The sequence below is a fragment of the Lathamus discolor genome, chromosome Z (genome assembly GCF_037157495.1).
Source record: "Lathamus discolor isolate bLatDis1 chromosome Z, bLatDis1.hap1, whole genome shotgun sequence".
NCBI classification, from domain to species: Eukaryota; Metazoa; Chordata; class Aves; order Psittaciformes; family Psittacidae; genus Lathamus; species Lathamus discolor.
The window spans coordinates 20773576-20796043 of NC_088909.1; the positions used below are offsets into that span (position 1 = coordinate 20773576).

At 43.0% G+C, this 22468-nt stretch overlaps 1 protein-coding gene across 2 annotated transcripts; it reads right to left on the bottom strand.

The window, feature by feature from the left end:
* Positions 1-2950: 2950 nt before the first annotated feature.
* BBS2 (Bardet-Biedl syndrome 2) lies at positions 2951-22102 on the bottom strand. 2 transcript variants are annotated; one of them, XM_065663510.1, is made up of 17 exons: positions 21875-22102; positions 20553-20780; positions 19841-19966; positions 19505-19567; positions 16416-16493; positions 13851-13955; positions 13303-13389; positions 11903-12038; positions 9880-10019; positions 8959-9097; positions 8222-8393; positions 7048-7177; positions 6060-6191; positions 5394-5531; positions 4839-4951; positions 4007-4155; positions 2951-3373 (listed from the first exon to the last, which is right to left on the bottom strand). In XM_065663510.1, the coding sequence occupies exons 1-17, from the start codon at positions 21989-21991 to the stop codon at positions 3267-3269; spliced, it is 2160 nt and encodes a 719-aa protein (XP_065519582.1). In that variant the 5' UTR covers positions 21992-22102; the 3' UTR covers positions 2951-3266. The 2 variants fall into 2 exon arrangements, with proteins under 2 accessions (XP_065519582.1, XP_065519583.1); XM_065663511.1 differs by lacking the exons at positions 9880-10019; positions 11903-12038.
* Between the last annotated feature and the right edge of the window lie 366 nt (positions 22103-22468).

Genomic DNA, 22468 nt, shown 5'->3' on the forward strand with positions numbered 1-22468 from the left:
ATTTAAGAAGCCAGATTTGCAGTTAGCAGTCAAAACTTTTAAAAGAGTCACCTCCTCTCTGCTCTCTCACCCTTCCTGTCAGGTCCAAAAGCAAAGCCAGCCCCACACATGGCTAGTGCTGTAGACAGAGGGGAAAGACTCCGCCCACTGGAATTTCAAATGATGCTCCTGGGGAAAGACAGGCCTTCATTTAGACCACACCAATACTGCGTGCCCCCTCTACAGCTGCTCTTGCTGGATACAAATCTGCATTTACAATTACGTGTAGCTGCTTGCAGAGTACTCTGATCATTATGGAAAGTAATATGTATATGAAATATATCCATACCCACAAAATGAGTAAGCAGGACAACACAGAAAAATAGGATGGAGAGCAGCAAGTGAACAGTTATGAAGCATAAGCAGCAGAGAACAGAAACTTAATACCAGGCAAGATGGCCTCATGCAGACATTGATCATTTGAGGATGTACATTTCTCACCAGCTGACTGCACCTCCAAAGCCTGGCATTTGATGCAGAGTACCAGCAGCTTTTGGTTAGTGAAGTGCCAAGCTGTTCAAGTACTTCCGAACAAGTATTTAGGGATTTGGTCGTTGTCAGTTTACCAAGGTGAAGACCAGAACACTTCAGTATGGAGGGAGATAAGACAGTGTAGCTGTAGACCAAACTAAAGGAATGGTTTCCACATTCATGAACATGCAGCAACGAAGTTCTGACATCGGGTATTCAGTGATCCAGTGGCATCAGGTATATAGTAGCAATTAAGATGAGCAGCAGTCCACGGGACTTGGGGAAACAAGGACTAAAATCAGATGATAACCTGTTGTAAAGTGTCAGTTCCAATTGTTTTGGTTTTATAAACTCCAAACTGGAACTTGAATTAGGACACTGAAAACCACAGCTCTGCAGATCCCTCTCCACCACACTCCAGGTACTCCTGCAGTGCCCTTCCCCAGCAGCAAACGGACTACATGAGGAAGACTCCAGCCCAGACAGAAGTTTCAGGCAGGCACTGTAGTGCCTCGGCAGAGCAGGGTAGTGGTCTAGACCCAATCCCCAGCACATGTACCAAGCTGTTGTGCCGTCTAACCAGCTCTGCCCCTGAATTTTCAGGAACATGCAGCTCTATTAGTGTGGTTTCAGTGGTTATTCTGTACTTGACAAGCAGCTTAACCTGCTGTGGCAAGTTCCACCTGAGAACAGGATGACTAGGCATTAGTCCTGGGGTGAATCCTACCAGTGGGGACTGTTTGCCATTGATCTCCTGCTGCAGATTATTCTCATCATAAAACCACAGAGTGGTTTGGGTTGGAAGGGTCCTTAAAGCTCATCAGTTCCAACCCCCTGCCACAGGGACACCTTCTAGTAGACCAGGTAGCTTCAAGCCCCATCCAACCTTGCCTAATGTTAGTTGGCTGCTGCATGCCAGCCAAGGGCTGCTTTATTTCAACAGCAACTGCAAAGCTGGCAGCACTTCAGCTTATGGGATGTGGATTTTACATCTGGCAATAATAAAAGTTGTTTTTATGGTACAATATATCTGTTGTCAGACTTAGCCAGGGGAAATCAGTCTTATCAGAGGTCTGGACTGTGACTGAAGGACTGACCTCACTGCCAAGAGCAAAACAGAGCTGGGACTGAAGTGCCTGGTACATTGCCCTGAAAATTTGGCTGATGAGAAAGCTGCTTTCAGATCAGAGCCACTCTCTTACCGTCAAATGGACTACATAAATGTAAGTAAGCAAGCATTAGTATTTTGAACATAAAGAACAAGGGGTTGAAACAGTGGGAACAGGTACAGCAGGTGGCAGAAAGCCCAGCACTTTTGCCAGGAGACTGTTCCATAATCAACTCTTTAAGCTCACTTGCTTAGAACAGCCTGGGTGGCTTACCACGCTTTTACCAGGGAGCTGGATTTGACTAACCACCAGGTTCTTAAAAGGATTTAAATGCATTTCTGCTGCAGATCTGAAGTGACAGAGGTCTGTGCTTTTGGCAGCCCAGCTCTCCACACTGAAGGGGTTGAAGAAGTGGCAAGTGCCCACTTTGGGGATTAAAACACCCTGCAAGATTTGCACTCCCCATCCAACTGGTTGCATGCTCACAGGTGGCTCTGTAACAAATAGTGGGCTGCTGGCTTGAATTTGGTAGTGGCAAATAAGAGACCAGATACAGGATGCACATATTCCTGACAGCCCCAGGAAGCTTCCCCAGAACCTCACAGAGGAGGACTGCCTCCTCCCTGCCCACATCACAAACACCAATTCGTACAGCAACAGATGTGATGAATGGTGCAGGAGCAAGGAGCACTGGGGCCCAACCTCCATCCGCTGCAAGATATTTTTAGCTTCTAGAAGAAAGTTACTTTGGCATAGGTTCTAAAATATCTTTAAATCTTAAGCGCCTTAGTGTAATGTTGTAATCCAATTCTAAGAGATCCCACAAGTAATAAACAGGTTTGGGCCAGGAGCCAAGACAATTTTCAATACCTTCTCCATTATGTACTGGCAGGTCTTCGGAAGTATGCACCAAGCTTGGGTGTGTAGTTTGTTTCTGTTGCTCCTGAAACGCACCCTCGCCCACCTCCATATATGCAGGGCTTTTTTTTCCAACAGTAGCACAGTGCACAAAAACAGTAGCTGAAGTAAAACTTCCTGCAATCCAGGTGTATGGAGAGTGCTGGATATGAAACAGACTACTTCTTACCTGTGTGGAACCAAACGGCTTAAAACCCAGCAAGGAGATGTTACTCTTTGGTGCTTCTAGTGCACTACATTAAAATTTACAGAGGAACAGCACTTTCATGCAATGACACGCAGGACTCTCCAGCACAGAGTGTTTAAGTGCTTAGTGTGCAGAGACCATACAGCAAAATCAGAAATGCTTGGGGTTTTCCAGCAAATAAACATAAACACATATATCCCTCCCAGCTAAATCAGAACAAAAGATATCAAACCAGTCTATGTTTTAATGGAAAAAGGACAATGCCTTAACTACAAAATATATTAAAATACATAAGTTACTGTAAGAAAAATAACTGTTCTAAAGTTATACCTGTCTTGCATAAATATCACATCTACACTTAAATTAATGCTTCCTTCACAAAGCTTTGACCTCTGTAGTAACATCTCACCTGACAGCTTAACTACAATGCTACCTTTGCAATGACTTCACACTAGAGAGTAGGGGACTGAATTAACTGCTTGTTGCTCGTGGTCCATTATCTGCCTGCAAACACTGCCTCTGTGCAACTGCTGCTCCTCTTCTCATGAAGGGGCTGCTCCCACACGCATTATCCTGAACAGTGTATGAAAGCTGTTGCTTCTTATTGCATCCCGACAAGCACTGATCACTTGTGCTTTAGGTTTGCCAACTGTAAAGACAAAAAAAAAAGGAAATAAAAGAAAAAAGCTTCAGTTAGTAAAAAACTGGTAAAAATACTTATTTGATCACGTCTCAAGATTAGGGGATTCTTTCAAATATTTTTTAAACACACACCTTTTTTCTAGTGCATAAATAAAATCCTTTCTTTAAAGAGTTGTTTGTAGCTCTATTTTAGGAGAGCTTAAAGGACTTGTTGAAAAGGGAATGCCATAAATAGACAAAAACATACCTCCTTCCCCAAAGACCTACAGAGCTAGTAATAAAGACAAACAGCCCTGCTTGACAGTTAATTTATAATGTTGCTTAATAAAAGCAAGAACTTGGACACTACTTTAAAAAGTGCTTTTAAAATTGTGTTCAACAAAACTAGCAATTTCTATACCATCCAGAAAGCTAGAAACCACTTTGCACTGTTCTAAAATCATGATCCCAGATGATACTGGATACTCACAGTTGACTGTTACAGGAAACTGGCTAGGCCTAAAAAATGAAAGATTACTTCTACTAATTTATTTTCAGGCTAACAAGGCTGAAGCCACTTAACTAACCCAGGTGGCCTCCAAATCGATCTTATCTGCCTATGGTCCCAGATTCCACATTACCTTCAAACACACACACTTACCACGTAACTGCCCAGCCCTCTGGATTGCCTGATTCACAGCTTTCAGGTTATTCAACAGCTCTGTGTGATTGTTGCAACGTATTTTGTATTGACTTATTAAATCTCTGTTAAGATCGTACAGCTCGATGTAACGTGTTTTCATGTTTTTCCTGGAGGGGAAACAATCAGTCCAGTTATTTGCATCTCTGGGGACAAGAAAGTCATTCCTGGTTTGTCAATATAAATGTGTAGCAATACAAGGTTGCAATGGCTACCATGGTTACCCACATGTCAGCCAGCTATAAGTCAACAGGCTTGTCTACACATGTTGGTTATACTTATTTTTTATTCTTAGTTTTGCAGTTACTTCATAAGGCAATGCAAAGAGGAGATGCCACTCTCCCCAGTGCAAGTAACATTGCCCTGCTCAGACCTCTCTTGACAGTAAAGATAGGACATTTGTATAACACAGCAACCTGGAGTGAAAAGACACCTAAAACTTCTTCCTTGGTCTTCTTAAAAGTTCACACACCACAGACAGCTTTTACTGCCTTCTTCCCTCAGTATATCTTTCTAATGTATCTCACCATCCCAAGGTTGATTGACCCCATGGGCTCCATGATAAGCCCCTATCCTTGCCTTTTTGCCTTCCCCAGACTGGTTTTCCACCTGAAGAACAAGACAAGGCTCAAGGGGAGCTCATGTGGGACCAGCAAAGGAACTAATTTTGCAGAGTTGTAACTAGGCAACCCTTGTATTATGCAAATGGGGTTTTGTGCTCTTTTCTGCCTGAAAAGCAAAGACTGGCTGTTCTAAATCCAAAACACACACAAAGTAAGCAGCAATTGCTCACATGTCCCCCTGGCATCGTGCATCTTCTGCTTGAAGCAGCATGCTGCGGATGAGTCTGGAGTGTTCAGCCATGTCGGCAGTGAGCCTCTGATTCACAGCATGGTGTTCATCCACCTGTAGAATGCAAACAGTCAGCAGAAAGGGCCCCTGGCACTCCAGGCATACGGGTAATAGTTCAAGCTAAACCTTACCCAAGTGTACTAGGAAATAACATCCTAACTTAACCTACCAGCATCCCTGGGACCATTCTCCTTGCCCTAAACTCCCTGCCTGTCAGAACAGTACCCTGGGGTGATCAGGCTAAGATATACACACGTTATGCCCTCAAATTCATAGCTCAGTCTCCCAAACATTTTACACTAAGTGATCAACTGCTGATGTCCAAGGGCCTGAATAAACAGAAAGCAGACGGTGCCCCATTGTCCTTGGCACAGAATATACAGCAAGCCTTAGCTGGCTGATTTCCATGAAGACAGAGCAGTTTAGAGATCCTCTCATAAAAACATTCCCAGTGACTGCTCAGCTGCCAATTCAGAAATGCCTGATACCTCCTCACCTTGACCAACACCTTTCGCAGTTCCTCAAAGTATGCAGGGAAATCTGCTTCCACCTGCAGATCTTCAATGGCCAGAAAGGAGGCCATGGACTGGATAATATCACCAGCTAGATCAATATCATCCGTATTGATGGAAATCTGTCAGAAAGGAAAGAAAGCACTTCAGTGCTCTTCCATGCCAAAGTATCTCCCAGAACTGCCCAGCAGGACTGCCTCTCAAACACAGGCGCAAAGCAGTTCACTCTATCAAGAGGCAAAACTGCTGCATGAGAAAGCTCAAGGGCTTTCAGTAGACAAGGAGACACTGAACTGAAAGCAGCTTTTATCCAAGCCTGGGCCAAAGAGGCATCTGTGCATACAAGACCAGTGCAGAAGGTACAAGCAGCTTTTGTGCCTCAAATTACGGCTCCCTGAAACCACTCTGTGTGTGAACAAATACCTTCCTACAGATGTGTAGGCTAAGCATTTTTCTTCATTAACAGGCCCTGGAATTTTACCAACTAAGAGTAAATAGACCCAGAAGTTTCCAAAAGCATCCCTAAATCATTAGTACTTTCTCTGCCTGTTCAGTCATCCTTAATTTTTACTGCCTCATACTGGCACCACCCTTAAGTTTCACTGGAAGATAATTAAACGGGTGTTCCACTCGTTCATGAAGGTACTCACCTCCCCGCCAGGCTTGATTTTGATGCAGAGCTGGCCTGCATTACGAAGGGAAGTGAAGCAAACTTGAAAGGGAACGCTCTGAAATTCCACATCCTCTGGTAGCAAGAAGCTCTGATTCAGCCACATAACAATCTTGCAAAAATATTATGAAGAGCATCAGCCATTATCTGTGTGGAAAGCCTGGAGAACCATGCACTATCCCTGCACATGATGTACACCAGGGTACCTTAGAAACTTAATTTACCAAATTTTATCTCCTAAATCCATTTTTAGAATAAGAACAGTTGAATCCTTGCTCCAAAGCTGAATATTCCTAAAAAAAAAAAAAAACAAAAAAAAAAACAAACCCCAACAACCAGAGATCACAGCCCAGTGTCAAAACATGAGCCCAGACCTGGAGACCGGAGAAAGCTGGGAAGCAAGGCTTGGTTCTACTGCAAGAAGTTGAAGAGAAGTTTCATCTTGTTTTTGCTTTGGGCTTTTAATGCAGTAAAAGTCATGTAAAGACAGCAGAGCCCTAAAGTTATAAGGGAAATGACCAGCTCTAATTACTGCCATCCTACAATTCAGATCCTTCAGAACCAAAGCTACAGCACTGCTGCTCATCTGTTGTGAAACTGAGCAATTATCTGGGCACTGTACTGCCTTTTTCCGGCTCTCTGCTCACTTACAGAATTCCTCACTTGCTACAAGGCTCCCCACTGGCATTCCATCAGCTGTCACACAGCAAACAAGATTAATATCTGAAATGCCTAATGGTCTCAGGCCATTAGTTCCTGTAGAAACTTCTGAAGCAGGGAATGTCTCAATTAAGACATCTTTTAAAGAAGGAAGAAAAAGCACTGAGACAAATTGTAATACACAAACTCCAAAGGCCAGCAGGGCAGTTCACTGCACAATTTTTTCCTTTGCTATTGGAAATCTCAAACTAATGGCAAACCCCCCAACTCCTCAGGATCTGAAAACAGGAAACAGAGCAGAAACTCACCCTTTGTGGCCTCTCGTTCATCGTACAGTTAACAAAGCTCAGGGGCTCTGCGGCTGAGTCCGGGCTGCTCAGGGCATACATTGAGAAGCGGGGAAGCTGTCTTGTCAACTCAAACACATGGAACTGTGTGCTGGAAGCAATCCAAAGGGAAAACAGACAGTTACTGACATACCAGAGATTCACCTATTGCAACAGTTCCTGATTCCTTCTAGCTGGCTACTGACATCAGAAGCTTTCAGCTATGTAATCAGCTGCCTACCATTTCCCAGGGGAAAAATAACACTGGAACTTGGAAATTCCAGGCTTATCACATCATGAGGTTAAAAAACTCATCCCCATTGCTTACACTTTCTATAATCCTTCCAATGAAATATACTCCCTAGGCTAACACATTTATGATTTTACAATGTGATTGGATATTCTATTTACAGGTTCAGTGAAGTCTTTTACTAAAGGAAATAATAAAAACCGATAGAGAAAATAAACAATAATTCAGTCCCATGAGTTCTTTCTGCAGTAGTTGGCTAGCTCTCAAAATATTTCTCCCTGTTCAGAGAAAGGATGCTGCTTCATAGGGCACTGCCAGGTCCAGCAGACATGAGCAGGGGCAAGTTGTTTTCAAGCCACATGAAGAGTCATTTTATTTCTATGGAAAACTGGCAAAGTGCTGGCTTGAAATCAAGCATATGGTACTTCCTATTTGCTCTGAAAACAAATGGGTTCAGAGTTACTTTGTAGCTTGAAAGACACCACTATGTCTCCAGGCTTGCTCAAGTACTTCCCACAGAGGAGCCATCACATGGGGCACGAAGAGGCAGCCACTGCAAGCAGGCGTCCTGGATACAGCTTCTGCCTCTCCTGACTCCCTCCAGACACCCACAACAAAGCATCCCCCCCCACAATTGCTCACTGTTCCCCTAAAGGCAGGGCCAGAGCACAACAGGTCCCAGTGACTCCAGAGCATTTAAGACTTTGTCTGGAGAAGAGCTAAGCATCAAAGGTGCAACAGTGTTTTTAAGAAAGCATCTAAGCTCTCCTTCTAGTAACACAGAGAAGTGGGGCACCAGGGAATTAAAGGAGCACTTCCCATTGGATAAGCATGAAACCATATCACTGCTGCTTTGTGATCACACACTTGGCTCTGGACCAGTGGAGATCACAACACAAAACTCACCTGTTTCTGTAACCCACAAAGGCTTTGATGTGCAAATCCACAGGAACATCCTTGGCTGGTGTAAGGGGGACACGAATACAGCCTGAGAGATTCTGGGGACTGGGGTGTACCACATGGCTCTCTCCTTCAAATATGCCCTCAGCAAAGATCAGCACAGCACGGATGATTGTGTCTTAGCAACAGGAAGAAAAAGCAGTTCCTGAACTAAACGCTGTCCTCTGGCAACAAACCACAACTATTTTCAGTATCAAGCATGGCCAACTCGTTACACACCTCCTCTGAGTAACCCAAGTGACCAGCATCAACACATCTGGACCTGACTGCATCCTCAGCACATGTGGTGCTACATGAATTTGGTATGTTGGGGTAGTTCCAGTTTTGCATGTAAAGACAGCTGAGGTCCAGCTGCACTCATACAATACCCTCACTAGCATAGGGTTAATGTTTAGAGTCAACACAAGCAGTACCTCAGGGATCACCAAGATTCTTTCATCCAAGTAAAACATTAATTGCCTTGGAAAATAACACATAACAAGAAACAAATTCCACCAAACTCCTCTCCCCTTAGACCCATCAAAAGAACCCAGCTTGACTCAAAACTCTGTGAAAGGAAAGCAGCCACAAAGGGAATACTACAGACAATAAAGGGGAGACAGGCAAATCATTAGCTAAATATAACTAAATGTTTGCATAAATTCACATGAAATGAATGTCAATGGTTGCAGGTTACCACTCACCATTTGTGGTGGAAATACATAGCTCCACATGGGCAGACCGGCTGTCAGAGCCCAGATTAACCAAGAGGGCTGTCTGGAGTTGGGTATTTGCTGGAATCATACCTCTCTGCCCATCTATTTTCTTAGTGTTCAGTTCAGCCTGTTGCAAAACATATACCCTTCAGTATCAGAATGTCAAAATTTTTATTAAAGCAACCCAGAAAACCTTCACGTGAGTCCTCTTTTCTTGAAGAAGGTTGTGTTACAGTAGTTCCCAGACTTCACACAGCTATACAGAGCAGCTGGATTACGCATGGAGATGCAGACACTTGACTGTAATCTGTTCCAAGTGGTTTATTGTCGATGAAGATCACGGTCTGCACCCAAACTTTTATTCAGAAAAGCATTTAACATCTATTCAATTTTACATGCAAGATTAACTCCATGCTTTTGCTGTGGTGGTCTCTTACTATTCAAATACGTTTGTGCTTTTCACAGACTGTTTTTTGAAGCTCTTTATTTCTGTGCCTTCACCATCACGCCACAAGTGTGCTTTCCACACCCTGACAGTGCTGCCAGTTCTCACACAATTACCTGATCATCTCACACAAGCTCCTCTGGCTCCTGAGATGGCTTATGCATTTAAAAATAAAATTTCCAGTTATAAGCCAAAGCACAGGGCTGGAGAGAATCCAACCCCAAACACAAACGCTCTGGCAGGATGAAGGAGCAAGGAAAATGTCACTTATTAAAATACAAAAAACAAGTTCTGAACTCACACAAGGAGCAAGCCAAATACAGGAGGAGGAAGCCACAGCAGACAATCTTGCTGCATCCCAAAGGTTACAGCTCTGATTTGTTTGGACTGCCCCATGACCGCTTTCCAGATTACTCCTGATTTATTAGCAACAGGAAGGTATGTTTCGGCCCTACATCTTGTACCTTTGCACTTTCCTCGTAATTTCTTAATTCCAGCAGCAGATTTTGTTTCTTTTGACTAAGTTCTCGGATCAGATCCTGCTCAGCACTTGTATCCATTAGGTTTCCTTTCATCTCCTCACCTCCTGGCAGATAGCCTCGGACTGTACAGAAACAAAAGAGCCCATTTCAGCAAAGCTTTTCACAGCTTTCCCAAATCTTTCATTTCTGTAACAAGACCCCCTTGTACCATCTCAGCAGCTAACGCTGGTTCTGATCTTCAGCTGAAAACCTGAGTGCTGATTTACACCGACAGAGGCTCTGACTTTCCAGATGATCAGGACAAGAGAACACACATTCGAAAAAATGTAAATTTCCAACCTGCTTTTAAGCTGTCTTCACCTGACCAGACAAGTGCAGAGCCCAGCTCTTCTGCCACAGGATTCCCACTGCAATCATTCTTTCAGGTGCTTAGGCAAGTTTGCAATTATGCTAAATTAGTAAAACGTTTACCTGGATATCTAGAGCTGGTCAGAGGAGTTGCTGCTGTCTGGAAGTGACTTCAAGTCACTGTCAGTCAGCCGGTGGTGTCAGCCACACTAGTTTTTCCCCAAATCAAAGGATACTTCAAGGGGTAAGGCCTGGAAGTATCCCAGTGGAGCAGAGTTATGGAAATATTTCCAACTGCCTCTGGAGACAGAAGAGCTGAGCAGACAAAAAAGCTTGCTATGAACTTCCATTTTGCTCTAGGGCTGTGTGATCTGATTGCAACTGACAATGAAAGTGAGGGACAAGTGTCTTTTGCCTGCAAAGAGTATGCTGCCTGACTGCATATGACTGCTGCTGCCCCATAAAAGGTTGTAGGGAACTTGAAAAACACTCAGGAAGCACACTGTCCTCCAGTGAAAGGACCTGCTTTATCACTTCTGAGTGAATCATTCATTTAAAACAAGAGCAAGACAGAAACACAAAAGAACACCTCATGTGGAAGGATGCTGGCCCCGAACAGAACTCTAACAACGACTATGAGAATGCATAGCCCAACAACTATTTAATACTATTTTACTATTTAGTAACACCTAAACGCTCCTGCCTAAAGGAATCCACAATGTGCCAAGGTTTGTTTATGACAGACTCATCAAAAAATGATCATGTTCAGTGATGTTAACCTACACAGCTCTGCTAGGACAAGGTTTCTTCAGAGCTGTATGATATTCCCCTTCTGTAAGCTTAGGAATAAGGTTTATATGCTGAAGCCCAAGCACAGCAAATCCCCACAGCCTGTGATTAAGACAGGCAGCAAAATACCCTGGTATTTAACGAGGACGGGCTTTTGTTCCAAATGGGCTGTGCCAGACCCGCTTGTCTCAGGCCACCGACGCCAAGCAGTCAGATAATCACACCAGTGTCTTTTCTGAAGCCATCCCTGTAAATTCATGCTAAAATTATTCAAATAATCTGTGATCTTATTTGTACCTATTCACAGTAACCAGGTTTGACTTCTTGAATGCATGGTGGCATAAACCCACTGGTTCTCCAAGTTTTAGAATAGCATTTTCCAGGGAGCAAAGCACTGTTAACATCTAAAATTTCTCATAGAAGAACTATTCATCTTTAGAACAAAAACAACACACACAACTGCTTAGCTCTCTAAACGTCTTTAGCCACTGTAAGGCACAAAAAAAAATCATCAAATATAGGCAAGAAGATACTCTATACATTCACCTATAATAATGTTGCCTGAAGAATCACAATCCGTACTGAATGCAGTTATCTTTGCATTATTAGGATGGGACTTCTTGCGTTAGGCAAATGAATTTTGATGCTTCTTAAATCATAATGAAACTCACACTATTATCACAGGGAAGGTAATATTCAAAATCCTGTTTGCAGATAGCATACTCAAAATTCCCCTAACTTCACATAAAGCAAAAGGAACTCAGCATGCAAAAATGCCTGTGGAATTGAAACATTTAGCTAATCTGAGATTATGCGATGTGCCTGATATTATTGTGTATTAAATTAATAACCTGAACAGCGCTCTTACTTTCACCATCAACTGAACAGCAGATTAACTGGTTGCTCCCATCCATTCTGTAATCCCCCTCCACCACTCCTGCAATTGAGGAAGCAAAGTTGTCTTTAAAGATGACCTCCCCAGTTCGGTCATTGCGTGCATCAACCTGGAACAACAAAGAGTTCCAAGACACATCAGGAATAGAAAAGCTAACTCCAAAATAGATGTCATGCCATACTCTGAGCTGTTAACCAAAAACCAGCTCTGCTCAAAGAACAGCAGGTAAATTTGCAGCTCTACTGATCAGAACACCGCATGTGAAATACCATCAAGAAATGAACTCCAGACAGACTCAGCTACAAGGAGCTGCTCTTCAGAGATGCTTCCCTATGTTGCAAACAAGAGGAAGCAAAGAGGACTGCTAGTCTGCACTGGCAAGCTTATGCACACATCAATGCAGCAGTGATGGGACTAAACCAGAAATAAGCTTAATGCAGTATTTACCACCTCTCCTCTCAGCTGCAGACCTTGTGTGGTGAATTATTCTTATACACTAATACCACAACCTTTAATTATCTTTCACTGAAGAAGAAAGAGCAGGGCTCAGTTCTGTGTTGTCTGTCTTTTTCCAAAGCCCAGGACCCAGCATTACTCTTTCTAGGAGCTAAGGACTGTTTCAGTACAAGAAGCAGGAAAGAACCTGCCAGTGGAAAAAAATAGAAAAGTGAGTAAATGAAGGAGAGCTTCTCTCTTTAACAACGTTATACACCTAATCCAGCATAAATTTACAACATATCTGGGCTCTAGACTGCTGGCTTGATATGAAGTTAATCAAACTCCCCCAGGCTAATAAGAGTAATGAGAGGTGTGAAGGAGATGTTGTAAAGCATAGCTTTACAAAAAACAAAAAAAAACAGCCAACAACCTGGCAAGCTGTGTCCAGGAGAGATTTGGCAGCTAGAACAGTCATTTCTAGCAAAGGGGAATACCAAGCAACAGGCTTAAGAGCTGTATAGAATGCATTCACATAAAATTAAATAATGCTTGATTAATCTTGCAGTCAAGACTGATGCTGCTCTCCTGTTTGAGAATGTTTGAGAACACTGAGGAAACATCCCAGAGGATTATTAGCATGTCCTCAAGACAGCTGAAGAGGCACTCAGGAGTCCTGGGATGTGGCATATGATCTCTGCTGCCATAGAAACAACTTACCACACCTTAGCCATTGAATCTGCGCTAAGCAGATCAGCTTTTCTCTGATCTTGCACTCGGCACAGGATTCACCAGCCAAAGCAGGTTTACTGCAATAGTTTTCAGTTTTCAACAGTCTTTTTAAGTTTGTGGCTGTTTTCCTTCAGATAATTTCACAGCCTTGTTCAAACACAGCTTCCAGATTTACAGCTCTTCATTTCACCTCTGTATAAACTCACCTTCCCATTGGACCAGCCAGTGATCAACTCAGATACACCATCAGAGTTCAGGTCAAATGCATGTATGCTAATCGCTTGGTTTTTAGACTGAGAAAACACAAAGAACATATTAATCACAGACTAGTTTAGATTGGAAAGGACCTGGAAGATCATCCAGTTTCAAACCCTGCCACGAGCAGGGACACGTTCCACTAGACCAGATTGGTCCAAGCCCTGTCCAGCCTGAACTTGAACACTGCCAGGGATGGGGCAGCAGCCACAGCTTCCTTTGCAACCTGGTCTAGTGGAAGGTGTCCCTGCCTGTTTAAGCCATCATGAGCAGTCCCAAAAGCACTGAAGAAACTGACACAGTATTAATTTTGAATGTATGTATAATTATAGTTAGATATAAATTTTTTAAAACTAAAATTACATGAAGTTCTAGGATCAGCAGAAGATTTAAAATTCATCTAAAGGAGTCAGGGTAACATCAGTACAACTCAAGATAAGGTATCAAACCTCCTCGCAGCCTTCATGCGAAAGTGATGCTATTCCAACACCAGACTAACCTTAATCCTCCAGTAACGGTTTGTCTTCTCGTAAACTCCAACCGTTCCATTAGAAAGAGCATAACCAAACCGACTGCCACACATGGGGTTAAGTGCAGTAACAGTCTGTGAAGGGAAAGGAGGGAGAATGGGGATACAGGAGTGTAAACTTCTACAACTTAAGTAGCAGAAAACAAACTATACAATCTCTACATGACAGGAAAACAATATTTAAATGAAAAATAAGTCTGTTGTAGGAAGCACTGAGTACTGACACAACTGTTTTTACAGATCAGTTTGAAATCACCAAATGCCTGTAGGATTTCCTAACACAACCTGAATTACCAGCGTTGAGATACACTTCAGCAAAGATTTGCAGAATTGTCCTCAAACTATGTACTTTGACCAAGTATTTCCTACAACAAGCAGCAACATAACTGCTCATAGGATTCCCGGGGTCATCAGTGCTAACACATTGTCACTGAAAACCTACACCACACAACACTCCTTAAGCTTCCAGAGCTGAGGATGCCAAAGAGTTTAACTTTACATGGGATGGGAAAGTCCTAGAGACATAGAACCATGAAATAGTTAGGGCTGGAAAGGATCTTAAGATTATCTAGTTCCAACCGCCCTGCCACAGGCAGGGACACCTCACACTAAACCATCTCACCCAAGGCTCTGTGCAACCCAGCCTTGAACACCAACAGGGATGGAGCATTCACAACTTCCTTGGGCAACCTATTACAGTGCCTCACCACCCTCACAGTAAAGAACTTCTTGCTTGTATCTAACCTGAACTTCCCCTGTTTAAGTTTTAACCCATTACCCCTTGTCCTATCACTACAGTCTCTAATGAAGAGTCCCTCCTCAGCACCCTTGTAGGCCCCCTACAGCATTGGTAGAAAATCTTTGCTCAGGATTAGAGAGATGGAAGTGCACAGCTGGACTTCCCTGGAACACAATTAGAACACCAGGCTAAGTATGATCTAAGTAACAGCTCCAGGGAAAGACCTGAGAGTCGTAACTCAGCCTGCATCTCACATTCTTCATTGAGCTAGGGCTCTCAGTGCTTGGGAATGCAGGTCATTCCATGCACTAAGACTAGAGATTTTAATGTAAGAAGGAACAATTGCAATTATCTGTCAGGTCTTTTGTACGACATAATACAGGATATTTCTTTAAATAAAAAACTTCACCAACTTCTTAATTAAACTCAATTGACTATGATCCTTAATTTTCTTACAATAAAATGTGGTTTCCAAACCTCTACATGGCCTCTCACCATTTTCTCTAAAGCCTTTCCCAAGTCTCATAACCCTCTACATTTTCAGCACCCAGTAAGGACAGAAGACTCCAGCAACAGTCAGAAACTCACAATACTCCCCTTATATCTGACTGTCCATTTATAAATTCAATAATCACAACAGTCTATGGCTTTAGTTTTACCAGAATAAGTTATTAAACCAAAGAAAATGCAAACTATTCAAGCCTTCCAAAACAAGCACAGTGTATAAAGCCATTGCTCCCTGAATTTACCTTCCTAAAAGGAAAGGTTTAGGTGCAGCTGTGTCCTTTTAAATTGGGACAGTAGGACTCTTGACAGGCCTTCTAAGACTCTGCAAGTATGAATTTAAAACCATTCTACTGTGGATTTGGAAATAAATCATACATGACAAGGACAGACCTTTAGCTTCCCTTTAACTAGAAATCACACCATGACTCCACTGTACAGACAGCAGAATGTACCACAGGCCTAATGTGATTTACAATGTATTACTAATTCCAGTTATAGCAACAACTTCCTTTCTTAGAACCCTGCACGGATTTGTCTTTTATAGCTCTTCTTAAGTGGTTTAATAGATAACTAAGCTTTTTAGCCCCGACTTGAGCAACAGGGAGACCTCAGATCTTTAAGGACAAAGGTCTGTAACATGTCCTTACTCTACCCTGAGCCCAGAAGGGTCACAAGAAGACTAAGCAAATTCTAAAACGCAACGGTAACGGTACTTTACTCCCTTCCAAGCAACCAAAATTTAACAGTGAGGATCTTCTCTTGGTTATTAAACTAACGAGCAACTTCCACACCTTTTACTCATCTCTCTGTAAACGCATACTTTCTACCCCATACTTTCCTTTAGGAACTGCAGCCCTGTATGCCTGGGAATCCCCTTCTACCCTGCTATGCACTTATCTGGATATACACAGGGGCAAGTTACTTCACTGTGATTGTGTCAATGCATTTGAGGAAACCCGCAGAAGACATTCTTTTGCTCAGAAGGCACTAACATTCACAACCCAGTAACCTTAATAACCTTTCAACAGGGCCTTCCCTTTTAGTCAAACAGCAGTTACTTTTCTCAACCTGGTGAAAGGCTCATAAATAAACAAAGAAAAAAAAACATAAAAAAACATGTATAATGAAAGATATTATCAAACTTTAAACTTCTGCAGTTCTAGCTGAATAGATATTGTACCAAATAGTTAAATAACTTCACAATAAATTTGAACCAGAGAAGCTTCACCATACATAAGAATATCAGCTTCACCAGCAATTATAACAAACACTAGCAAGAAGTAATTTACCTCTGTCTCTGACATTTCTGCCACAATCTCATCTTGTTTAAAAACCCGGATGTCGAAATCTTCAGAGCCAACAAGAAGCTAGAAAAAAATAGTCTACCTTAAAAATAGTTCTTCGACCTAAGGAAATCAAAAGGAGTTAAGTGCCCAAGGGGGAAATAAACATCCCAAGTACAGCAACAGAGAGTTTTTAACAGCTCCATAAACAGTTGTCAGTGGAACAAAAGGTACCCTCTGCCAAGACACCATTTCAGAAGCCTCCTGTTGATCAAGTATTAGCTATTCCTTGTTTTGTCAAGTTAGACTCTACAAAAGCACAGTGAAATATCTCGGGTAGAAATGAGAAAATACATTTAGGAACACCAGGGTTATGCTCTTTTCTTACTGTAAAAGATTGAGTATTCTAATTCCTAACTGCAACTGTACACATCAAAAATACTATGTTGCCTGTTGTTGGAGCAGAAGACCTGCGGCTCAATTCTGACTTGTACTACACTGTTTCAGAGAAACAGCAACTCCCAGTTACTAGCCTGCCAGCAAACAGATGGGGGAAAAAAAAAATCAAAATCATCGTTTAGCACTGAACATACCTCATTTAAAAAAACCCTCAAAACTAATGAATCCAAGCGTCAAACCATTGCTGCTCCTAGAACCAAAACTGTGGCTGCACTACTGAAATCATGGGTAAAATGGGCTTTAACTCAGTGTGAATGGTTATACAAATAGGACATCAACACTAAGTTGGGTCTTCCACATTCTCATTCCTTATTGTTTATTACACCTTTGTCCTTTTCATATCTTCTAGTTAAGCAGGTAGAAGATGTTAACTGAAAAGGAGCTCCATGGAAGAGCTCTTTCTAAAGATGGTCACAGGCTTCTATTTTGCAAACTGAGAAACCAAAGAGCAGATTGGCTTAGTGCCTTGCCCATAAAGTCACCCATCAAATCAACGACAAACAGAATTATAAATCGAAGTTTAAACCCTGGAAGTACCTTTCCCTACTGGTACCGATGACTCTTATATCTTCACTTGGCAGAATAAACACAAATCCGTACCAAAGTGATTTTTTTAAAAAAGACTAAAGGCTGCACTTATTTCCTTCCAAGTAAAGACACTTCCAATCACGACAAACTAAATTACACCAAGATAAGGTTACTGTAGCTACTGAAATAATTTACAACAAATAACATATGTAAGAAGTACAGATTTCTTAACCAGTTGCAATCACCAGCAAGAAGTGACCAGCTAAAACATGGAATCCTGAAACAGTTACTGGTGATGCTGCATTTCCCACAGGTGCCTAGAAGATGGGAGTTTAATTTAGTTTGATTCAACTTGTCCACCTCAGTGTCTTGGATTCCACTAACTGGAATTTGAAAAAGCAGGGGAAAAGTTCTTCCCCAAAAAAATGTTGAGCAAGATGAGAGGAATTAATCCGTATCAATCTAACATCCCAAGGAAGAAAGTGACTGTAACAAACTGGTTTTGTTCGCTACTAAATGACAAAAGTATATTCATGCAGTTTTAAAATCAGTCAGTTTTAAATGTAGACACATTTTAGGGGGGTGGGAAAAACAAATTAAGCTAGCATACCCATTTATCAGACAACACACAAAGTGATAAATAATTTAATAAGATGTTTCTGTGCATTTCCTTAGAATTCCAATTTTAAACCAGAGGCAGTTTCACAAAAGCCACAAATAAACTTGACAAAAAAAAAAAGAATCATCTAGATAATTAAGACTAAAAGAACCCTAAAAAAATATCAGTAAATGCATGCTGGGCTAACTGGCAGGGTAAGTTAGCTGGGCAACACATCCAACTCTGCTTAGCTCAAAGCAGCATCACATTATACCACCCACTGAGAATGAACTTTTCTCAAGGAGAAAAAAAACACCAAAGTATCAAAAACAAAACAATTTAGAAGTACAAGTGAAAAATATCGGCAATTAGTGCCACAGATCAGTTTCCCAGTTTCTGAATCTTCATAGACTACCTTGACTTTCTATAACTACTTCTCAGCACACAGGAAAAAATTACACCCTAAGGGAAGCTGTGCAGGAAAAGAATGGAAAACCTGAAACTGGAAGACCCCAATCAAGCAAAGGGTCTGTTTTATTAACACGTAAGAGACGTAGAGGCCCTTTACAGGTCACTATAAATACTACAGTCCAAGTAAATATTCAAAATTAGGATTTGGGGGGAACTAAACAGAAAAGCTTAAGTAATTATGATTAAAATTGCAGGACAGGTGACAAGTATTTTAGTATTTTTAACATGGTGATTTAACATCATATTTACTTGTATCTGACATATATACTAGGAAGCCATCAATTTCCTTGAAGATTTATATTTATAAGCATGATTCTTCGATTCACTTGGGATGAAAGAGCATTTACAACAGAGAATGCCATACAAATTCACAACTTCATCCATCATCCCTTGCAGCCTATGTTATCAGAATGGCAGCTCTTTCCTACTTACAAGGAAGATGCCTGTTACACGTTCTTTTTATTTTAAATCAAAAAAGCAAAGATTATTTAATTTAGCCATGTCACTATGAAGAAAAGGGAGAACTGGACGTGAAGATAGATTTCTTTATCTTACCAATCATAAGGAAGCTCTTTGCAGCACAGATTTTTACAAGCTCATTTTTACACATAAGATGCTTGCTAGCTTTTTATCTGAAACTTGAAAAAGGATTTAGAACCACATTCAAGAAATTCCACTGAAAACAGATGCCTTGCAACTGATGATCACAGGCATTTCAGTGTATTTCTCCTGGTGTAGTTAAGGAAAATAAGAGAACTTTTCCATTAAAGCTAGCAATCAATTCACCAAAGCAAGGCAATAATGCTGTAAAGACCCCAGCTATGCCTAGTTCTACACACCCTGAATAGTGCCAGAGACAACTGCTGCTCCCGAGACATGGGCTGAGCATTTGTCTTCACTGGACCAGACGCTGAAAAAGGCATAACTGCACTTCAACTGGTAATATAAGTCAGTCATATTTGATAACCCATGGTTTCTTATTATCATTTCACTACAAGACCATGAAAACAGCTGAGAACACACATAAATGGCTACAAACCTCAGTTTTGCCATCACCATCAAAATCACACAGTGCTAATGAACGAACGTTGTCTCCAGTAACCTAAAATGAGAAAGACGGTACTTGATACTGATGATCATTGTCAGAAGCTAAACTACTTTTATGATCTCAAAAACAACAGAACAATTGACATAGCCAACATTCAAGCAACACCTGAGTGCACTGAATACATGACCAAAACACAGTTTAAGGTCTAAGATAAATTAAGAAAGATGAACATCCAAATTAATATTTAGCATAATAAAAAATTCAAGAGGAATTAGTGCCATTGAAAGAATCTTGTAATAGCATCAAAAGCACTTTGTGCAGCCTTACTGTCCAAAAACGGTCGTTTCCTTCATAATCAAAGCCCTGCAGGGCACAGTTTCCACCAATAATAGCAAGTGGAGAAGAAATATCTCCCAGATTCCCAAGAACTATTGCATTGGCTCCATCTGAAACCTACAGATATAAAGCAAAGGAAAAAGAAATAGCAGACAATGAGACATCAGAATACAGAAATCAAAACATCACAACTATCAGTTTAGCTGAGTTCTAGATATTCTGAATTTTGTCATGCCAGGTGATGTGTGACACGTTATGGAAGCTTGTTCTTGCATGTACATACAAAGACATACATCACATTCATACTTTTTAAATATTTTCCAGGTATTTGAAAGCAAAGTGTGCTGAATCCCAGACTGGTTTGGGTTGGAAGGGACTTTGAAGTTCATCTAGTTCCAACCCCCCCCCCCCCCAGGCAGAGATACCTTCCACTAGACCAGGTATATAACTAATGCAAAGAACAGAAGCATAATCAGAATCATAGAATGCTTTGGGTTGAAAAGGACCATCCAGTTCCAACCCCTCTGCCATGGGCAGGAATGCCTCACACCAGGCCACGTCACCCAAAGCTCTGTCCAACCTGGCCTTGAACACTGCCAGGGATGGAGCATTTGAGCAACAAAAAAATCACTGACAAAGTCATGTAAAAACTGTCACTGTTAGAATGGAAAGAAAAAAAACCCAGACATTTAAATCAACTCGCCTCTCTGTAAAACAAATCCGAGTTGTTATATACATCATAAGCCAACAAATTAGTCTGTGTTCCAACCAGAAGACAATCATAACCAAGCTGAGGGTTCAGCACTCCTGAAGCAAGACAGCTGATTGCTTGATTAATGTTGAGAAGGGAAATGTCCGAGTCTTGATTACTTTGCACCATTCGGTTTGTGCCTGTTCTCTGCCCACGGGCATGAGGATTATGAATAAAAACCTGTAGTAACAAAGATATAAAGATATTATCACAAAGCATGCATGTGTTTGTGTTCAAACACTGAAGACTACTGTTTGGGTAATAACTGTGATGGGAAAGAAGGGCACTCAACCAGCCAAAGAGAGGACAAAAGAATGGGGGGACTGCTGACAATACTGTTTCTGACAGCTATGCTTTGGTTTTAAACTACACCAAAAAAGGGGAAATGGCAAGAAAAACACTCCTCTGGCCAGAGGGGTTGTGCCACCATACTTATGCTTCTGGAAGTGGGCACTGAGAACTCTTCAGAGGAAGGCAAAACTAAAAGGAGCAACAACAAACTAAGCAAATTATAGCCAGCTCTTAACAGAGTTCCCCAAAACCCCAAACACTTAGGACAAATTACCTGGTATCGCTAACCTCCATCTCCTGGTGAGGATGGTTAGTTTAAAGAGGAGCCCGTGATAAGCAAGTTTTTGTTCTCACTGACCAACATTCAGTCACCGTAATCGTTTGGAGCACTTGGGATTGCAGGATATGCCTAACAGCCTTTGCTTGTGGCTGTACAGTCCATCTCTCAAACAAGCCCTCATTTACACCATTACTAAAGGCTCCAAAATGAAATTAGTAATAATACCAGGAAGCATCCCAGATGACCCATGTCTGTATTTACAGCTACCCAAATGCCACTGTGGATTTATCCTTCAACCTATTTTTGTTTTAGTTGGGCTGCACTAAGCTGAAACCTCTGCTGTTTATATCCCAAACAGAGCGCACACCGCGTTTCCTGCTCCGCAAGGCATCATCTACAGAACCTCCGCACCCCGCCTTAAACCCACGACACCAAACATTCCCCAGCACCCTGGGTTACCGCTATGAGCTACTGCCACCGCCCCGGGGCCCACGGGCGCCCCAGCCCGGCGGACAGCCAGGGAAGCGGGACACCGCCGGGCCGGCTCCACCCGGGACGCTGCAGGCCTCAACGCGGCTCCCCGCCGCGGCCCGCAAGCCCGCTACGGGCGCCGTGCGGAGGGACCCCGCTGCCGAGCAACCCCCGAGCAGAGCCGGTCCCCTCAGCTCGGCGGAGCCCCCAGCCCGGGAGGCTGCGCCGTTACCTTGCCCGCCTGCGTGGCGGCCGCCAGGCAGGGGTGCGTCCCATCGTACCGGCCCAGCGCCACCATGCGGGGCAGGATCTTGTGGCTGAGCTTCAGCGTGAACACGGGCACCAGCATGGCGGGGCCGGGCGCGCTACGCAGGCACGGCCGGGCCTCACCGGGCCTCAACACGCCCCGCCGCCGGACGCCAAACGCCGCGGGGCCGCGCACCGCACGCGCGCACAGCCGGCCGCTGCCTCAGGGCGGGGCCGCGCCGGGCGGGGCGGGGCGGCCGCGGGGGGGCGCTGCTGTGACAGGGGGGTGGGGGGGTGGTACAGGGAGGGAGGTTACGGGGGAGCCGGGCACGCTGGGGTGGGACTGGGAGCAGTTAGGGGTGCAGGGGGCAGATAGAGGAGATGGGGGGGCAGATGGGGAAGAAGTGGGGCAGATGGGGGGGAGATGGGGAAGATATGGGGCAGATGGAGGTGCTGGAGGCGTAAAACGGGGGGGGCAGTTGCAGAGGTCAGGGAAGCTGGGGGGCATCGCAGGGGCAGTGGGGGACCTGGGTACAGGAGTGCAGAGGCGATTGCCCCCCGGGTAGTTACAGCACCGGCA